The sequence below is a fragment of the Panicum hallii genome, chromosome 1, assembly GCF_002211085.1.
Source record: "Panicum hallii strain FIL2 chromosome 1, PHallii_v3.1, whole genome shotgun sequence".
Taxonomy (NCBI): domain Eukaryota; kingdom Viridiplantae; phylum Streptophyta; class Magnoliopsida; order Poales; family Poaceae; genus Panicum; species Panicum hallii.
Window position 1 is genome coordinate 58,979,418 of NC_038042.1, and position 18,161 is coordinate 58,997,578.

General features: G+C 46.5%; 3 protein-coding genes across 3 annotated transcripts; 1 reads left to right on the plus strand and 2 right to left on the minus strand.

Moving 5' to 3' along the window:
- Window positions 1-42: 42 nt before the first annotated feature.
- Window positions 43-4,504, minus strand: LOC112886085 (uncharacterized protein sll0005). Its single transcript, XM_025951864.1, has 13 exons — window positions 4,097-4,504; window positions 3,847-3,996; window positions 3,490-3,666; window positions 3,242-3,385; window positions 3,036-3,141; window positions 2,800-2,948; window positions 2,590-2,715; window positions 2,291-2,434; window positions 2,081-2,168; window positions 1,280-1,653; window positions 758-1,084; window positions 410-625; window positions 43-324 (listed from the first exon to the last, which is right to left on the minus strand). Exons 1-13 carry the CDS (start codon window positions 4,295-4,297, stop codon window positions 190-192), a joined length of 2,337 nt encoding a protein of 778 aa, XP_025807649.1. The 5' UTR covers window positions 4,298-4,504; the 3' UTR covers window positions 43-189.
- Window positions 4,505-5,422: 918 nt separating this feature from the next.
- On the minus strand, window positions 5,423-8,223 carry LOC112886089. Its single transcript, XM_025951873.1, has 4 exons — window positions 7,957-8,223; window positions 6,682-6,752; window positions 6,435-6,570; window positions 5,423-5,670 (listed from the first exon to the last, which is right to left on the minus strand). The coding sequence occupies exons 1-4, from the start codon at window positions 8,120-8,122 to the stop codon at window positions 5,582-5,584; spliced, it is 462 nt and encodes a 153-aa protein (XP_025807658.1). The 5' UTR covers window positions 8,123-8,223; the 3' UTR covers window positions 5,423-5,581.
- A 166-nt stretch (window positions 8,224-8,389) lies between these two features.
- Window positions 8,390-12,802, plus strand: LOC112878136 (NADH dehydrogenase [ubiquinone] 1 alpha subcomplex subunit 9, mitochondrial). Its single transcript, XM_025942557.1, has 12 exons — window positions 8,390-8,623; window positions 8,689-8,797; window positions 9,854-9,918; window positions 9,996-10,081; window positions 10,161-10,245; window positions 10,328-10,398; window positions 11,249-11,380; window positions 11,530-11,645; window positions 11,782-11,905; window positions 11,992-12,060; window positions 12,149-12,269; window positions 12,347-12,802. The coding sequence occupies exons 1-12, from the start codon at window positions 8,512-8,514 to the stop codon at window positions 12,481-12,483; spliced, it is 1,227 nt and encodes a 408-aa protein (XP_025798342.1). The 5' UTR covers window positions 8,390-8,511; the 3' UTR covers window positions 12,484-12,802.
- The last annotated feature ends 5,359 nt before the right edge of the window (window positions 12,803-18,161 follow it).

Below are 18,161 nucleotides of genomic sequence, written 5' to 3' on the forward strand. Positions count from 1 at the left end.
TAGGGTACGCGCCACCATGCGCGCACGGCAGCAGAGTCAGAATTGTCGGCTAAACTTTGGTTAATTTGCATAGATATAAATTATATACATCGTACTGCTGTACAATTTTCTATCATTATGCGTGTGTTGTTCGGGTGGGTAGGTATAACTAATTGTATTTTGCTGTTAGAAAGAAAAAGAACCAAAACTTTACAAAAATGCCTCTCTGATCAACCGTGCAAATACTCGTGATGACAACCGGCTCAAGACATCCGGTAGGATCTTCGATGAGATGCCCGGCAACACAGGAAGAAGTTCTTGGACTACAGACACCATGTTTACGTCCTGCCAACAACGAAATGATATCAGAAACCTTCAACATCCATTCTTTGTTGATACACAAAAATAAAAGGCAGCTTAGGATGCATACCCCATTCATGGTTGTAGTTGCAGTCCCAGATGTTAGGAACTTCACAACCTTCTCGACATTGTTCAAGATGACTCTGTCTTCCTCTGTGATTGTTGGAAGCAACGCTCTGGCCCTAACAGGAACCATGCTAAAAACAGGGGTTGCGTTTCCTACCCCGAAAGATGCAGCAATCTGTATTAATTGCTCCCTTGAAACTGCATCAATGGCTTTGACAATCTGCAAGGCACAGAATAAGAAGGTTTTATATGTTAGAAGTTCTTCTAAGCACATCTCTCCATATCTAATAAATTAATGTGCCAAGTACAAGTCCTGGTTCTTGCTGTTGTAACTTTCAACCCGAGAGCTCACCTCATCAAGAATGAACTCCCGAAAGAAGTTCCCCCTCTCAGAGAGTAGAAAAGCAAGAGCTGCACGGGCTTTAACTGGCTGCTCAGGCTGGGCTATGGCCATTGGAAATACAGGAACCAAACTGGTGCTAGGTTGAGCTCCTATATCAGCCAGCTCGGCCATGTTTCCCTTCAAGTTCTCCCCACCGCCGCTCTTTGCTGCACGAATAAAATTCTCGAAGGCTTGCATAACATCAATGAACCTTTCTGCGTCGAAAACACCAGTTTTGCCATATATTGTGTAACGCAAGGCACTCCTTAGCCGAGGTGATTCATCTGTTAGTAGCCTCTGATATTATCAAATAAAACCACATATTAGTAATACAGAACCTTAAAATCAAACTCCCATTAGAACATCTATGTGCATCCTTTTTGTGTTTCTTTGACAGAAAATGAGGAAAATTTTAGTTGCAATTGCAATAGTGTCCACGCATAGACTATAGAGTAGAAATATATGGGGAGGATGTGCAGGTTGAATGCTGACCTGTGCAATATATGGGTATGCTTCATCCACAATGGCAAATTCAGGATCTCCCACCAAAGCTATACCTTCTAGTACTCCAATTGCTCTAATAATCAAAGCAAAATATGGAGGTATCCTGAATGGATAATCAAAAGTTATCTGTGCTAGATCCGCTGCCAATTCTTGAAAGTTAATATTCTTGGCACCGCCTCCTTCAAGTGCCTGATCAAAAACCTTGGCCAGTACAGGCAAGATTGGATCCAAGTTAACTCCCTCAGGGATGAAACCAAGCTTCACAAAGTCCTTAACAATTGCATCATAATCACGATGAATAAGGTGAGCAATTGCTTCAATCATTCCATACTTCTGATCATCTGTCAGTTTTGTTACAAGCCCTAGAAAGAAAAAGGATACAATTTTTATTGGATGTTGATGCGCACAAAAATTGGAATGAGAAACATAGCAAAAGTAGGCTGATAGAAAAGCTAACGACACAATTAATTATTTTTAAAATTTAGTCAGCAGAGTTGTTGCTAAAAAGCAATACAGACAGGCTTAAATGATACTGAAAAGGAGGATTGCACTTGTCATGCTTTCATCTAGTGTGTGCTGCAGTAGTTAGTAATGCATAGTTACAGAAACTGCCAGAATGCACGCAATTGTACGAATAGTAAAGCATACCCATCTGCACCACAGATTAGGTAAATGCATGGAGCATTTGTTACAGTTTTATTAAAGTAATATAATGTAGCTTTTTTTAGTAGCAAAATAACATAGTTGAATGCAAGAGTCATCTAAGGATTTCCAAACAAGTTGACTAACCAAAATCAAGAATGGCCAGCTTTCCATCGGGTGTTCTAATCATATTGCCTGGATGTGGATCAGCGTGGAAGAATCCGGTGTCAAGCAACTGCAAATAACAAAAAAATATAACATGAAATGTGACTCGAGCAAAGAAAATAACTGACAAACTATCCTGGATTCCTGGGAATAGTATGAATAAGATGTACATAAAATGATTAACAAACTAACCTGTTTGAGATAGCATATGACACCAACACTGACCAATGATCCAACATCATCCTCTGTACTTTGTGACAGCTTCTCTCCCTCTATCCATTGTGTGGTAAGAACTTTTCTAGATGTGTATTTATGGTATGTCTTTGGTACAACAACCTGGAAGATTGTTAATAAATTGTAAATCCATAAGTGAACAGAATGACAAGGAAATTAACATGTACATGCTGTATTCAGTAACATTATAAAGTCATAAACCATATTGTTAGTTTGTTACACGACACGCTCCTACAAGGCAAGTACAAAGCAATTACCTGTGGCAGATCTTCTTTCATCATTTCAGCAAAGTAGGTGCCATTTTCCCCTTCATTTACATAATCAAGTTCTTCAAAAAATCGAGCAGCCCACTCATCTACCAGGCCAACAACATCAATGGAGACCTGACAGTATTCAGCAGTGTTTCAGTTAAAATAAACAAAGGTAATATCTCCATCTATTCTTCTCAAGTAGATGAAAATCAATACCTGTGGAAATCTCCTGAGTACCAAACCCAAGTTTCTAATGATGAATAAATCTATGGTGACAGTCTCAAGTACAAATGGTCTCTGCACTTTGACAGCTACCAGTTCTCCAGTTTCTTTCAAGCGGCCTTTATATACCTGTCCCAAAGATGCTGCAATACAATGTATAAGACAAGTTTAGTACAGGAATAGAGAATAGTGCAGTACACAGAGAATACATAGTTCTTTAATATAATTACCAGCAGCAATTGGGGAGGGGGATAACTCAGAGTAAACTGCTTGCCAAGGCTGACCAAGCTCTTCTTCCAGAAGAGCCATTGCTATATCATCCGGGAATGAAGGAACCTTGACATAGAAGTAGAAAGCCCAATCAGCAAATAGGTATGTGTTACATATCATAGCAAGGGAAACATAATGAACTTAAAGACAGCAATATTTACTTTACCTTATCACATAATTTTTGCAACTCAGTCATCGCTGCAGGGGACAGAATATCTGGCCGTATACTTAGCGCTTGCCCAAGCTTGATGTAAGCAGGACCCAGAGATGTTACAATTTCCCTCAGTTCAATAGCGCGAGCTACTTCATTCTACGGACAAACATTTGACAGCAATGGAAGAATACATAGTGATTAGCAAATGCATTTACATGGTTTTGGGGAAGGTGACGCAGCTGCAGGAAGATGATACCAACCTCCTTGAGTTTCTTGTTAATAAGATCGGATATGAGAGAAGAGATGAAACCACCAGCAACAGACAGCAATTGCACAACACGAGTGGCGACAGCCCTCGGACGCTTTCCCCAGTATGCTGATATGATTTCAGGACTATAAACAAGAGGCAGCCCCTCATTGTTGTCCGCAGATTCTACCTTGAACCAAGGAAGAAAAATAACAGAATCAATAACAACCTACTGTATATTAATGTCCTGCTTTTGTCGGGGAAAAACATTTGTTCTGCTGGAAATGATTCTGTTCTGTAATTGGGTAAAGAAGAGAGCACGCTGTGTGAGAAGTTAACGGAAGTACATCAAGGAGGTTGTGGTTTGGACCTCGACGAGGCGAAGGCGGACATTGTCGTCAGCAAACTGCTCGTCGCGGAGGTTCTGGCCGCGGAGGCCACGCATGAGCGTGGCGAGCTGCTCGTCCTGCTCCATCTGCTTGCGAACGCGCTGGATCTCCTTGGACACTCCTCCGAACCTCTGCGCCATCCACAGGCAAGCAAACAAGCAAAACATATCAGCAAGGTCACAGCGACAGTGAAGGGGGAAAAGGAACAACGTTGGAGTGGCTTGAACTTACGGTGTTGGAGAGATCATTACGGCTCCTGGGCCTGGGGCGAGAGGAGGAGGAGATGGACGGCTTCGGCTCCGTGGCGACGGCGCGGACGCGGGGGAGCTGCTGTCCTCGGCGGCGTCGGCGACCGGGGAGCGCCGGGAGGTGCGCGACGCGGCCGAAGCCGCCGCAGTGCAAGAGATGCGGCGCCGCCGCCGCGGCCTCCATGCTCAGCTGCGCAAATGAAGGGCCCTGAGGACTTGGCTGCAGCTGGAACCCGCCGCCGCGTCTCTCGTGGGCTGTGAAGCGAAGCCGGGCAGCCGGCGTAGGACGCGTGCAGAGGGAAAGGCGGGGGTGCAAGTAGGTAACTGAACCGAGTAAACAAGTGCGAAATGGTGGTTGGGGAAGAAGAAGAATTGGGGCCGGTCGGTCAATGGGTGGTGGGAGCGGAGGCAGCAGGCACCCAGCGCCGGGGAGTGGGGCGGCTGGCTCGCGCGCGGCCACGAGGGCGAGGCGCCTGTGCTTGTGGTTGGTGCTCGCGCTCCCGCCGCATGAGGCCCGCGTGCCCGGGGAGTCCGGGAGCGCATGGGCGGCGCCGAGGCGGACACCGCGGCCGCGCCGGACAAAGATCGCGTGGACCTGTCGACGACGACGCCCCCACCGTGAGAGCGTGGGGATCAGGGAGATCTCCAACCACAAGCTACCATATGCCTGATGATCGATAGCATTCGCCGAGTGAACGGGTGACCGGCAATTCTCGGGGGCCGTTTGCATACCGTGATACCGGATCACATCGGATCGGATGATTGATACTAATTTGAAGAATAATTATAAGATTAAATATTAGCTAACTATAAAACTAATTGTATAAATGGAGATTAATTCACGAGATGAATCTATTAAGTCTAATTAATTTATTATTAGCACATGTTTATTATAGCATAATATTATCAAATCATAGACTAATTAGACTTAATACATTCGTCTCGCGAATTACTCCCTCTGTCAAAAAAAGTTATTATAGAATTCAAAATTTATCTTAAAACGGATCTCCATTTATACAATTAATTTTATAATTACTTTATATTTAATACTTCGTATCAAACAAACGATGTCTCTGATGTGACGGGACTAAAAAAATTAGCGCAGGAATCCAAACGGCCCCGCACCAAGAACAGCTGACGATAGCTGCAGGACCAAACAGGGTTACTCGTCTTAACCGCGTTTTTTTTTGTTCTTATTGATGCGTGGTTGAAACTGTTTCAGATGAAAACAGTTCAAATCTGTCAAGTTTGATTTCTCTCGACTACATGGATAGAATGTGAACCATTTTCTTGCACCTCTTCACACGACTTGAAACAATAAAATGTTGTTGTATATCTTTTAATCATTAAATGAGCAGGGGAAGGTAGCATTTTTTTTTACAAAGAAAATTTACAAACATCGGAGAGACGGAGACCACAGCTCCAAACATCAACAAAATCCCTTGTGCGGAATAATACTTCTCTCGCTTCATAGTGTTTTTGCACCAGATATCCCATTCTTTTCTATTGCTCGCTGCCTTGCACGCTCCATCTTCCGTTTACGCCATTCTTCAAGAGCTGGAGATGTTGATAAAACATCACGTTAGATAAGTTCGCAAGAAGAGCAGTGGGGAGAAAAGTCTGCCCAGCTGCTCTAGCAAAGCAGTAACACCACTTACAAATCACTATTCAAGAACAACAAGTTGCAAACAGCATTCTGTTGCATACACTGGAAAGAAAGCTTATTTTTCACATATGCTGACTTCAGAGCTGATAACACTAGCATTTCATTGTTTTTCTGCTCTATCCGTGTGCTAACTGGATCATTGCATGTTCAATTTAGTTGATTCTACCTACATCTAGTGTTCTGTTATTGGGAGGATATTCTTAAACCAGAAAACAAAACTTCAGCCAATCGGTTACAGCTGCCATGATATGCATCACTGAGCTGTAAATACTTATAGATATATTTCAGAAGATGTTCGAGTGAAATATATTTCGACAAGAAAAGAAGCATCTTTTTTTTTGTCAATCCAGTGGGAACAACAGTGTAAATTATTTTCACTAGTGAGGAAGATATAGAATCTGTCGGCTTTGATCATGTATTCATCTAAAAATTGTGGGGCACAAATTGACAGTAGTATGGCATCATTACAAAGATTATGATGCTCTATCCATGTATGAAAACAAATAGGTTCAAATTATCTGTGATTTGTTCTGATTAATGTACCATGTTTATCAAATCCTATCACGCATATTGCAGAAAATAAATAAATTGATCCAATTATGCTTGCCCCTAAGTCTGCAGGAAGTAAAAGACTGAGCAGTGGGTGGAAGAAAACCTTTTTGGCTGCTGCCATCATTCCCTGCCCTTAAATCTTTCAGCCTATTTGATAAATCAACAGCAGCAGTCTGCTTAGGATCTTCTTGTGTTGCCATGCCATGCTCACCATAAGCTTCTTGCTCAATTGCCTTCACCTATGCAACGATCAATGAGATTTGTCTAAAATAAATTTTTCATTGCAGCAACATGGTGTGCATCCCCATTTCTTTCTCAAATCACTATAAGCAAAGTGCATGGAAACATACTCTTCTAATCAAATCCACAGGTTCCATGGCACGGCGCAACTCTTCAGATTCCCATATATACCGAAGCTGAGCTGCATAATAGTAGAACCCAGTACTTAGGCTGAATTGAGTTATTGAAGAATAGAAGTGAAGTGCAACACCCCAATATGTAAAATTCCAACACTTATATACTGGTACAGACCAGATACAGCACCGAAATGGCTAAAAGTACTAGCAGTTGAGCAGAGAATGCTGACACAGGGTAACGGATAACCTTTGCAGCGTCCTTTTTTTCTGAGAAAGCATAATCTTAGGCTCATGTGGAATTCAGGATGGAAAAATGAGGTCCCTCCGGAGCTTACACAGCAAAATCTGCTTACCAGTTAACAGCTTGAGGGCAGGGTCAAATCGCCCACGGCTGCTTCCATTTGGAAGTCGTGGGGGCCAACCAAGTGCAAATTACCTGGCTGCTCCTCCAAAACAGAGTTTGGACAGCCGATAGGCTTCTTCTGCGGGAATGGCCAAATTACTACTTCTGCCCCCTCTGCCAACGAAACTTGGAGACAGCTCTTCACCTTGTAGCTGAATGCCCTTTCTCGCAGCAATTTTGGGCGGCAGCCTCTGTGTGGGCAAACTGTCCATCGCTCACGCCTGCAAACTGGTCTCCTTTGGCATTGGATCTACTTTCTTGGTTCACGCAACTTTCCGATGTAAGCAGCCAGCGAAAGAAAGGAGTCGGCTCACTGATCATTTTAATACTTTGGTCCCTTTGGAAGGAACGGAACAACAGGATCTTCAGACAAGAAGAACTCCCAATTGCAAGAGTCCTTTCCCTCCTCAAGGACGACATTAGACTCTGGATTTTCGCAGGGGCGAAACATCTGGACTCGCTTGTTGGTCACACTTTTGGCGAGTAGTTTCTTTCTTGCTCTTGCCTTCCTAGCACTCTGAATAGGAAGGATGTTGTAGATGGCGCCTCTGTAATTCTGACTCCTCTTATTAATGAATGCCCGACAATGTTCCGGGTCTTTCAAAAAAAAAATGAGGTCCCATCTTTCTCCCAGGTGCTCACAATTGCCACATGGATCGAAAGGTCCTGCGCTGGGATGTAATCAGAAGTTCTCGCCCCACGTTTAATTGAAAGAAAATTTCTGAAATTCGCTAGATTTAGTTCGCTAGCCAGTGAACCCTACTAAATTGGGAGCAAACCGAACACATCTCTCAATCCAAATAGTCATAGTAAAAATAAAAAACTTAGGGCGAATACGAGCAAGGGATGACGGTATCATATCATACCAGAATCGAACTGGTCACCGCCTGCGATGCGCGTCCAGGACGAGTAGTAGTTGTGAAGGAGGAGGGCAGCAACGAGGAGGTTAAAGGCGCACACGGCGATGGTGGCGTTCTTGTACGACAACCTCGAGGCCGCTGTCCCCGCTCTCCAATTAGGCTGGGCGTCCATCCCCTCGACGGCGCCGCCGTAGAGCTCGCCGGAGAAGACGAGAAAGCCGACGAGCAATCAGCCAGGGCGAGCCGGATCTGCTGCACAGCTGCAGCCTGCAGCCTAAACACACCTGAAGCCCGGCCCATATCCTCTAAACCGTCCACCTCCTCATCCAACGGACCAGATTAACGCCCGAAGCTCGCAAGGAAATGGGCCTGGCCCAGTAATGGAGTGCCATTGATTTGGGCCTCCGGTTGGCAGATCCGGACACCCCCAAGGCCCCCCAACCCTACCTTCCTTTCTCTCTCTCGCCGTGCCCGTCGTCGTCATCGCCACCACCACTTGGCCCCCTCGTCGCCTCCTCCGCCGACCACCACCACCGTCCACCGGCGACAAGGACCGCGAAGATGCAGTCGGCGGCGTGGAGGCGTCACCTCCTCGACCACCACCTCTCCCCTTCCACCTCGGCCGCCATCGCTGCCTTCAGATCCGCCTCCCAGACCGGGCTCACTCCCCAAGGTAGCTACCATTTCCCTCGGCACGCGTGCCCCTCCGGGTAGATCTTAGAGGCAATTTCCTTCCAGGGTTGTGTGGAGCGGATGGCGCGAGGTACATGTCGTCCGCGAGGGCACCGGCGGTCAAGGGGTCCGGGCATCTCGTCCGCAAGGGCACTGGAGGGAGGTCTTCTGTGAGGTGAAGAATCAACTCCTTTTTTCCCAATTGAGTGTGCTTCAATTGAACGGCCACAAGTGTTGCGGCAATGCATCCGGGTCTGTCCTTCGAGGCGATTTAGTCTATTGTGACTTGTGAGTGAGATTGAGCTAATGTCCTGATCTGTTTGAACTGCCAAACATTGATGGGGTGCCTAGACATGCCCTTTCTGATGCTCATATCGTCAGATCATGTAGTTCATATTGTCACAGTTGGCAATGTATGCATCAAAATTTAGTTAATTGATCGATTGGTGTAGTAGCTGTTATTTGAAACGTGCGTACCATTAACTTTGCCTGCTATGGAACATAGTGAGGACTTTATAATGTGTAACCTGGAAAATTCTGAAGTACAGTTCTACTCATTGACGCAAGTGTCAAAGCTTGTGGTGTGATATATATTAAGACTCAGTGACAATCTTAGGAGTGCTACTTGCAGATTCGTTATGCTTTTTGGTTGATGTTTTCTTCTCAATTGTTTGGCTACTGAAAAATTATGGCTTTAGCTTCTTGGTCTACTTCATGTGGCAAAGTTGCTGCCCCTTTTCGCGTTTCAATTTTCGAGTGCTCTGCTAGCTCTGTCTCGCTGGCAGGTGGATACTTATGTTAATCTGTGAACACAGCTTGTTTTTTATACTGTTAACCTGTATAAGCATGTATGAGCCTAACCATGTAGATGCATTGATCCATGTAGCTTTTGAAGTTTCGGAAATTTTTAGTGGATCTTAACATTGCTTGGTTTGGTGTCGCACAGAATCTGAACAGTTGCAATATGGTCTAAGATGTTTTTTTTGATATTTTGCAATGCTACAGTACCATTCATCTTCTTGTGCACTGCAGTAAAGACTTGAATTAGGGATTCAGGTTAGAGTACATATGTGTGATGTGCTGATATAATTTGGTCCAGCATGATTGCTCAATCATTGCATCTGCCATATCTGCAGGCGAACGCTAGAGTTTTTCAGTCATAGTTTAAAGCTGTCTTAATCATGTACCTTATCTTTGTTTATATTGAGCATATTATTTTGGCCTTTTACAGTGGGATTGTAGCTACGGTGTTTGGAGCTACTGGGTTTCTTGGGCGTTATCTTGTGCAGCAGCTTGGTGAGATGATAAGACTATGATTTTTTATAATTTGAGTTATGAATAGAGAGGTTACTCAAACACTGAATTTTATTCAGCCAAGATGGGATCTCAAGTGCTTGTCCCATTCCGAGGTTCTGAGGATTGTCACCGCCACCTGAAGATTATGGGTGACTTGGGTCAGGTAAAATAGTAATGAAGTAGCTTCAGCAATTAACTCATTTTTCTATATATTTATTTTTCATTCTTTTAACTTCTGGCAGATTGTGCCGATGAAATATCATCCAAGAGATGTTGATTCTATTAAGGCTGTTATGGCCAAGTCAAATGTGGTTGTTAACCTCATAGGTGTGTTTCACTTGAGACGCATATTGTATTCAGCTTTTCATGATCAAATCTTATTCTGACTTTTTTAACTCCACCTCAACAGGACGAGAGTATGAAACAAGGAACTACAGCTTCGAAGAAGTAAACCATCATATGGCTGAACAGCTTGCTATGGTATTCCCTGTATACACGTCCATTTTACTTCCTGTTGCAGATCTGCTCTCCAAGCATGTTGCCCATTTTTCTAGAAATATTTGTTTTGGGGAAAGAAAAAAACTATGTAGGTTGTTTTCTGCAAGGGAGTTGAAAACTATGATTTGATAGTGCATACTGCTTAGCTGTAGTGAAAAACTTTAGTAGTGGGCCTTCTGGCTCTGGCTCACAGACACAGATCACGTAAGCATAAGAAGGCAGCTGATCTCATTATTTTGCATATTGCTAAAAGGTTGCCACCTGGCAGGATCACATAACCCATGGTTATTGATTTTCAATTGTACCTGCGTAGTTAACTTAGGTAAGGTTGCTTCCAGATCTAGCATGATCCATGCCATATCAAAGATATGTTAGCTTTCTATTCTGAGTTTCTGACAGGGTAACTGTAGCTGGCCTTTTGATTAATATCAGTTCGTATATCTCTTATTTATCTTCCTTGCTGTAAAGATTTATAGCTTAGCTTCTTGGTATCGTGTAGAGGATGTTGCTTTACTTCTTGTGTAATGCCCTTTACTCCTCTCGAAAGTGAAGAATGTATGTCTCCTCGCACTGAGCCATTGCTTTGTTGGTCTGTTAGTTTAGGGCCATATTGGCAGGTTCTGGTACGGAATCTAACCGCTACTTGTGCAAGAGTTTTGCCCTGAGGAATATCCTGATTACATAATTTCTTAAAGCCACTAACTATTCATGTTGCATAAGCAATTGGAAATTGCATTATCATTTATGGTACTTTTGTTTGCAATATGAGAACTGGACTCATGTTAAGACTCTGGTGCCTGGCTAGTAACCTGATGCTCTGGATTCTACACAGCTTGCTAAGGAGCATGGGGGTATCATGAGATTTATCCAGGTTTCTTGCCTAGGGGCATCACCCTCTTCTGAATCTAGAATGTTGAGGACAAAAGCTGCAGGAGAGGAATCGATCTTGAAAGAATTTCCTGAGGTGATGACCTGCTTTCAACTCTAGTCACACAGCAGAGGATGATAGCTCTTGTTTCAGAACCATCCAAAGGCCAATGTCAATAGTAAATAATATACCCCTTTCCTATAAGTAATGAGTTTAACTGAAATTTTGTTTCTATACATCAACAGGCTACAATCATGAGGCCTGCAACAATGATTGGCACAGAAGATCGAATTTTAAACAGATGGGCCCAATTCGCGAAGAATTGGGGTTTCCTCCCGCTTGTCGGCGGTGGAACTGCAAAGTAATTGAGTTTACCTGTTGCCTGTTCTCGTAATGCCTGACCTGAAAGTTAGTTTAGATAATGAAATAGTCCACTCTCATGCATTTTAGAAGTTCTTTACCAGCAGGTAAATTACATGGATGCTACCTTTTTGCAGGATTCAGCCTGTTTATGTGATTGATGTTGCTGCTGCTATTGTCAACTCCCTCAAGGATGATGGTACTAGCATGGGAAAGATATATGAGCTCGGGGGACCTGAGATTTACACTGTCCATGAGCTGGTAATTATTACTCAAACCTTTGTTGTGCTGATGAATAAAATTTAAATTTGCATTTGAGCTGATGTGACTGTGATTGGGTATAACAGGCTGAGCTGATGTATGAGACAATCCGTGAATGGCCGCGGTATGTCAATGTTCCGCTTCCTGTTGCAAGGGTATGAATTTAATTACAAGCACATGTTGACCAGAAAACTGGGCATCATTTAGACACCCCTTGTTGACTTGTATAGTTCTGAAATGCAGGCTATTGCTTCTCCAAGGGAAATGTTGCTAAACAAAGTGCCATTTCCCCTGCCAACCCCTTCTATTTTCAACCTAGATCAGATCAATGCATTCTCTGTGGACAACCTCGTGTCTAAAGATGGTGAGGATCTCATTAGTAGCATCGAATTTTACTTTATTCACTGCATCCTGCTCATACTGTTCCAACACATCTTGCAGCTCTCACTTTCGAGGACCTGGGCATCATGCCTCAGAAGCTGAAGGGGTACCCTGTGGAGTACCTCATTTGTTACCGGAAGGGCGGGCCTGCTTTTGGCTCAACCGTGAGCGAGAAGATGAGGAGCTCCGAGATGTAACAGCCTCCTCCCATCCCTGAAGACACTGTAGATTTATAATCATTTAGTTGCAGGTGCATTGTTGTGTTTGTTGTCCGGCCATCTGTCGCCGCCGCAGCTGCTCCCGCCGGCTGCCTCACCAGTGGGCAGGAGCAGGACCCAAATTCCATGCATGGCTCCTGCTCCTTGTTTGTTTTTACATCAATAAGAAGAACGCTCAGATGTTTTCTTTTGTCAAAATTCTTGAGCCGGATGCAACAAGTGGAGAGAGGAACCGTTCCAACGATGACACGACTGTGGGGAGGAGGTCTCAGAGCATAATATAATCCTTGATTCTGAATACAGGGCCCCATTCTTTCCCAGTGTTTTCTTCTGTCCGCGCGTGGAATATTTTTGCTAGCGGGAGCGTTCGCGTCGAGTTGAGTAGTAGCCGAGTTTGTTGGAGACGGGGTTCTGCCGCTGCATCTGGGGGCTGGGGCTCGTCGTCGTTGATGGCGCCCCGTCGGTTGGCGTCCCGTCGGTACATACGGACAGGAGTACCTTTTGCTAGGGTATCCAGACTCTTAGTATATCACTGTCGTCTTACAGGTAAGGGCACGATGGAGTCTGGCTCCGGCGTGTGCGCCAAGCGCATCGTGGTGGATGCGCGCCACCACATGCTCGACCGCCTATCCTCCATCATCGCTAAGGAACTGCTCAACAACCTTCGTAATAGTCCGCTACGAGGAGATCGGCATCTCCGCGGGCCTAGCCCGTCACGGAGTCACCTGGCAGTCTGTCCGCCATGATGGACACGAGATTATCCGTGACCTCACCCTTGTCCTCTGGGAGACGAGACGTACGGCCCGGACCTGACAGCTGGGATCGTGGCCTTCGAACCTCCCCCTGGAGCTCATATAGGTCCGGCGCCCCTACGTGCCCATAAGGACAAGGTACTTGGGGATGACCTCCACAGGCCCGGACCTCCCAGGGGGTCCGGCACCGCCACGTGTGGGAGCCAGACCCCTATGGGGCTGTCTCTCCAACTGGTCTCAGGGGCCCGGACCCTCTTTTTCCTCCGGGATGGGGTCCGGCGCCGTCACGTGCTGCCAAGGTGGCAGCTCCAGGGCCGTCCCTGCCACGTGCCCATGGCAGAAGGTTCTCCGCGGGACGCCAGCCCAACAACAGCATTGAATGCGGGTAGGTGGGCCGGGTATGCCCAAATCAAAGCATGGTCTACCCAAGTGACACCACGGTAAGCCCGCCTATTTCCAAGGCGGCGCGTCACTGTGCTTTGCGCACGGGTAGACGGCGTGTAGTCACATCATGTCGCCGCGCGCGTGAGTAATGATGGCCTGCTGCAGGTGCGCTGAGGCGTGCGCTGCAACAGTGCATGCGGAGGCGACGGCGCGGCAGGGTCAGCGCTGCTTCTTCATCTGTCAGAGGGACCTGACCCAACAGTGGCAACACGGCTTCTACTGTTGGGTAACACTGACATCATTCACTGTGCCGGCAAGGCGGCACACGGCCATATCCAGGTTGTAGATACGCACATCAACTTCCTGATAGTGAGGACTACAGGAAGGAGCTGAAGAAGAAGATCACATATCTCTCATATTACAGGTTCCTGTTGGCTGGGCCCACCTGTCGGGGGCCCGCACAGTGTAAGCACTCCCGTTGGACTATAAAAGGGAGAGCGCACCCGTTAGAACAGGTTCCTCCGGAAGTCCCTTCTCAGTCTACACAAGTACTAGACCCACAAGCCTTCCTCCAAGCTTCCACAATCAATACAACACTCAAGTGGATATAGGGTATTACGCTCCGGCGGCCCGAACCACTCTAAATCCTTGTGTCCTTCCCGTGTTGATCGGCCCATCGATCAAACGCTCCTAGATCTCTCTCAAACTCTTCCTAAACTAGGATTAGACGGGTATATTCCGCCACCCGGCTGGAGATTTCCTCCGACACGCCGCATTGCTCGGCGAGTGTCGCATTGAGGTTTGTGCATCTTGTGACGTCCGCATAAAATGGTGCGTTGACAAAAGACCTGCAGCACGGCAAAATCAGTTGCAGATGGTGAGATGGAGCCCAGCACGCCCAGTGAGTGGAGTGGTGCTCTCATGAGAGATGGATGTGCCACCACCCGTTACTGTAACATGGGCCAGCAGCACGCGTGGATCACTCGATTGAAAACCGCATCCAATCACGCAACGATCGCATCCATCGCCGCGATCGTCTCTCTGAATTAACTTGATTTCATTTGATGAGGCATGGCTACCGTTTGTTTATTCGAGTACAGTACATGGTACAGGGCATACGATGATGCCGGTGGGACAGCTCACGTTAAAGCCACGCACCGTCGTGTTACAAAGGCGCAGGGTGGCATGGAATCATGCTCTTTATTAGTCAAGTCGTCGACGGCCCTACGACCAGAGCACTAGCTTATACTACCAACTTGGTTGTTAGATTATCTAGATCATTTGTCAGAGTGCCGAGCATGATTCTGGGATTTGATTCAACTGAACGTTTCACGCCCAGGGTGTCATTCTTGATCACAACTGGCCAGGCATCAATCAGCCATCCAGATTATTAAGTACTACTAGAAATAGCTTATTTTCATCGCCATCTTGTCTGAAGTCTGATGATCTAGGCACAGAAAATACTGAAGAAAGCTGGCATGTAAAAGAGGGCGGGATACTCTTGGCAAAACAAGGTGGCCATACCTTGCTATGCCACTGATCTAAGGCGGAATCAGTCGATCCTAAAAACTGAAAAACATGTACATTTTCTCTTTTTTCTCTCTAATACGCATAAGAGTTGTGTATTATTTCAATGTAAAAGGAACGTAACAGGTAGCGCTGGCCCTGCATATTTCAATCCATCGTTTTCCTTTGTGACTTCTACCTTTATACGATCAGCGATCAGAAAAATAAAAAATGGCAATAGCTAAATGATGATGCGTGATATCGCTCAACCATATGTATACGTCCGGTTATTATTACGTTGTGACAATTGAAAAATATCAACCTACTGTAGCCACATCATTAACGGACAAACGCATGCAGATCAAGGGGCGCCAAGCCCTGCAGACTGCAGAGGTGCCGATCGGTCGAGCCTCGTCATCATTTATTCTCAATCGTGGTGCTTTGATGCCCTGATTTTTTGGTTTGGTGTGTGCTCTTGTGGCAATTCTTCTCCTTTTCCCTGGGTTCCTTCTTGCCAGTTGCCAAGCAGAGACAAGCCATTGATGGGGGGATTTGACCCTTTCTTCCCCCAACGCGTTTACTTGCTTTATTTTATTTTTAGTTTTCTTCTGCACGAGCACATCTGATCTAGTGATCCCGGCGTTCATGTACCTTGCCGCTTTGTTAATTCACGCAGTGCAGGTACCCTTTTTCGCAGTGATACGATACGCTTCTCTGCGGAGCAAGTACTGCGCTCACTTTTGAGCTCGCTTTTCAGCACTTCAATTCACTTGCACTGCGCGGCTTCGTCAGCTTACTGTACCCGACTACCCGTAGTATAGAAGAAAGTATCTATCCAATGTTCTTCTCGTCAGCTTCAGATGCAAAACTTGTCTCTTCGCTTTCCCTGAAAGAGAGAAGGCGCAGGACGAGTACGTTTGCATTGTGTGAGTGAGTGAGGTTTGGGGCCGTGTGTCTTCAACATTCTTTTTTTTTCTTTTCTTTAAATTTGCGATATGCTGTCCACAGCAAAATAATGAAAATAGGCAGTTAGTCACATGCATGGAACGAGACGTATTTAATTCACACTTTTACATGAGCAGTGAATGAATGGCCGTACTGCCGCTCGCCGTAACGTGACCCGCGGTAAACAAAACGGGCAGGGCGTGAAGTTGAACTGATTCCTATCTACCAGCCAAACGTGGTAGGTATGCATGACGACACCACTCGAGCTATCACATAGCACAAGAAATGTGTATACTCCATTATAAATAGGATAAGAGGAAGATTCATCATCCTGTTGAAAAATGGCCTAGCTCCGCGAATGCCGGCCCAGCCACATTGTTAGGCGTCAAACCATAGGAGAGGAGCTAAGGAAAAGTGCCCGCGGCCGCCTCCTGATCGCTGGTTGAAGTTTTGTCATAACGCCCGGAGATGTAAAAGATATTCACTCCGTCCTAAATTATAATTCGTTTTGACTAGATACATATATTTGTCCTAAATTATAATCCGTTTTGACTAGATACATATATTTCTAGCTGTATTTTATGTCTAGATGTATAAAAAAACTTATATCTCTAATCATTGCTAAAGGGTCGAGGGTATATCTTTTGCGCTAGTCAAAAGGAAGTGGTGAACACCGTACCTTAGCTTGAATCGTGAGCTGGTGAACCCAGGTGAAATCTGTCTTGTCCTTGGCACAACACTAATGCACATGTATACTCTCTGACTAGATGCGCACAGCACCACACGTGTGTTGTGCATGTAAGATACGTATGCATAAAATTCTACCCATCCGCAACATTTGCATACCAATACCAATACTTGACGACGAAGCAAGACTACCGCCATCAACAATGAAAGCCCACCGGCCACATGCATGTCAATTAAATTCACCAGCTAGCCGTTTCCACGGGGTACATGTAAGATAGCACGGAACTACTCTTCTTCCTTTCGCTTTCGTCATTCCTTGGAAGCACACACCACCAACGCACCACGGCTGTTTCCGTTCCGTTCCGATTCATGACCATGTTCATGGGGGACAACCAAGATCACGAGGAGACGTGGGCGCCACCACCGTACCTGCCGCCTCCGTTGTGCCCAGTTCCGGCACGGGCATTGCACCCGCGACCCTCCTGCCCAGACCACAAGCAACCAGCAGCTGCGGACCTTTTAGAAAACGCGCCACCGACCAGGTAAGCAGCGGGGAAATCCCCAAAGTGCCCTCGCGCCTGAGTTGTGTGGCTGAGGGGACGGAATCACGAGGCCATGATGGAGCGGCATAAACTGCCACCAGTTAAGGCTAAGCACGGTGTCCCACCGCTCACCGACACCGTGGGCCCCACCCGCACTAAGGTATGCAAACGGCCTTGGGGCGGTGGACGGCCCCCGCTCCTGTCGCGGGCCCACGGCTCGGGACGCGGCGGGGTCCACGGGAGAAGGGTAGGAGGGGCAGCCAGCCCCATTTTTTCCGTTTTCGGTTGGGCCAATGAGCAGGCACCACGTCGGACGTTAAAAAATCTCAACGGGGGTCATGCTGTCGGATCCGGGCTTTGCTTGGCTTCGCTTTTTTTTAATGCTAAGACACGGGCGTCTGGACTCGGTGAAAATATAGAACGCCTCGCTTGAGCGCATGGCACGTTCTTCTCACCCGCTAAAGATATTATTTCGACTGCTCGTCTCGCTCTTGCTGCTCCCGGCCATCCCCACCTCGTCATCCTTCTAGAGCACACTGCCTCATTTTCCAGCATACCGCGCTGCCCTCGCACCCGCTCCCCACACGCTCCACCGATGGGACGGCCCTGGCCGACGAGAAGGGCAGCGACAGAGGCCACCGGTGACCCCATCGCGATGCGGAGAAGTAGGAGCGCGCCCAGCGCGCGGCACGACCGCGCAGCGCTCCGGCGAGTAGGGTGGCGACGGCTCGAACAGGGTGGAGGAGAAGAGAGCACCCTCATGCACACACGCTCGATACGCGCAGCTCTCCTGCTCCCTGCGCCGCCTCGAGACGTCCCGGTTGGCGACGTGGCAAGCCCC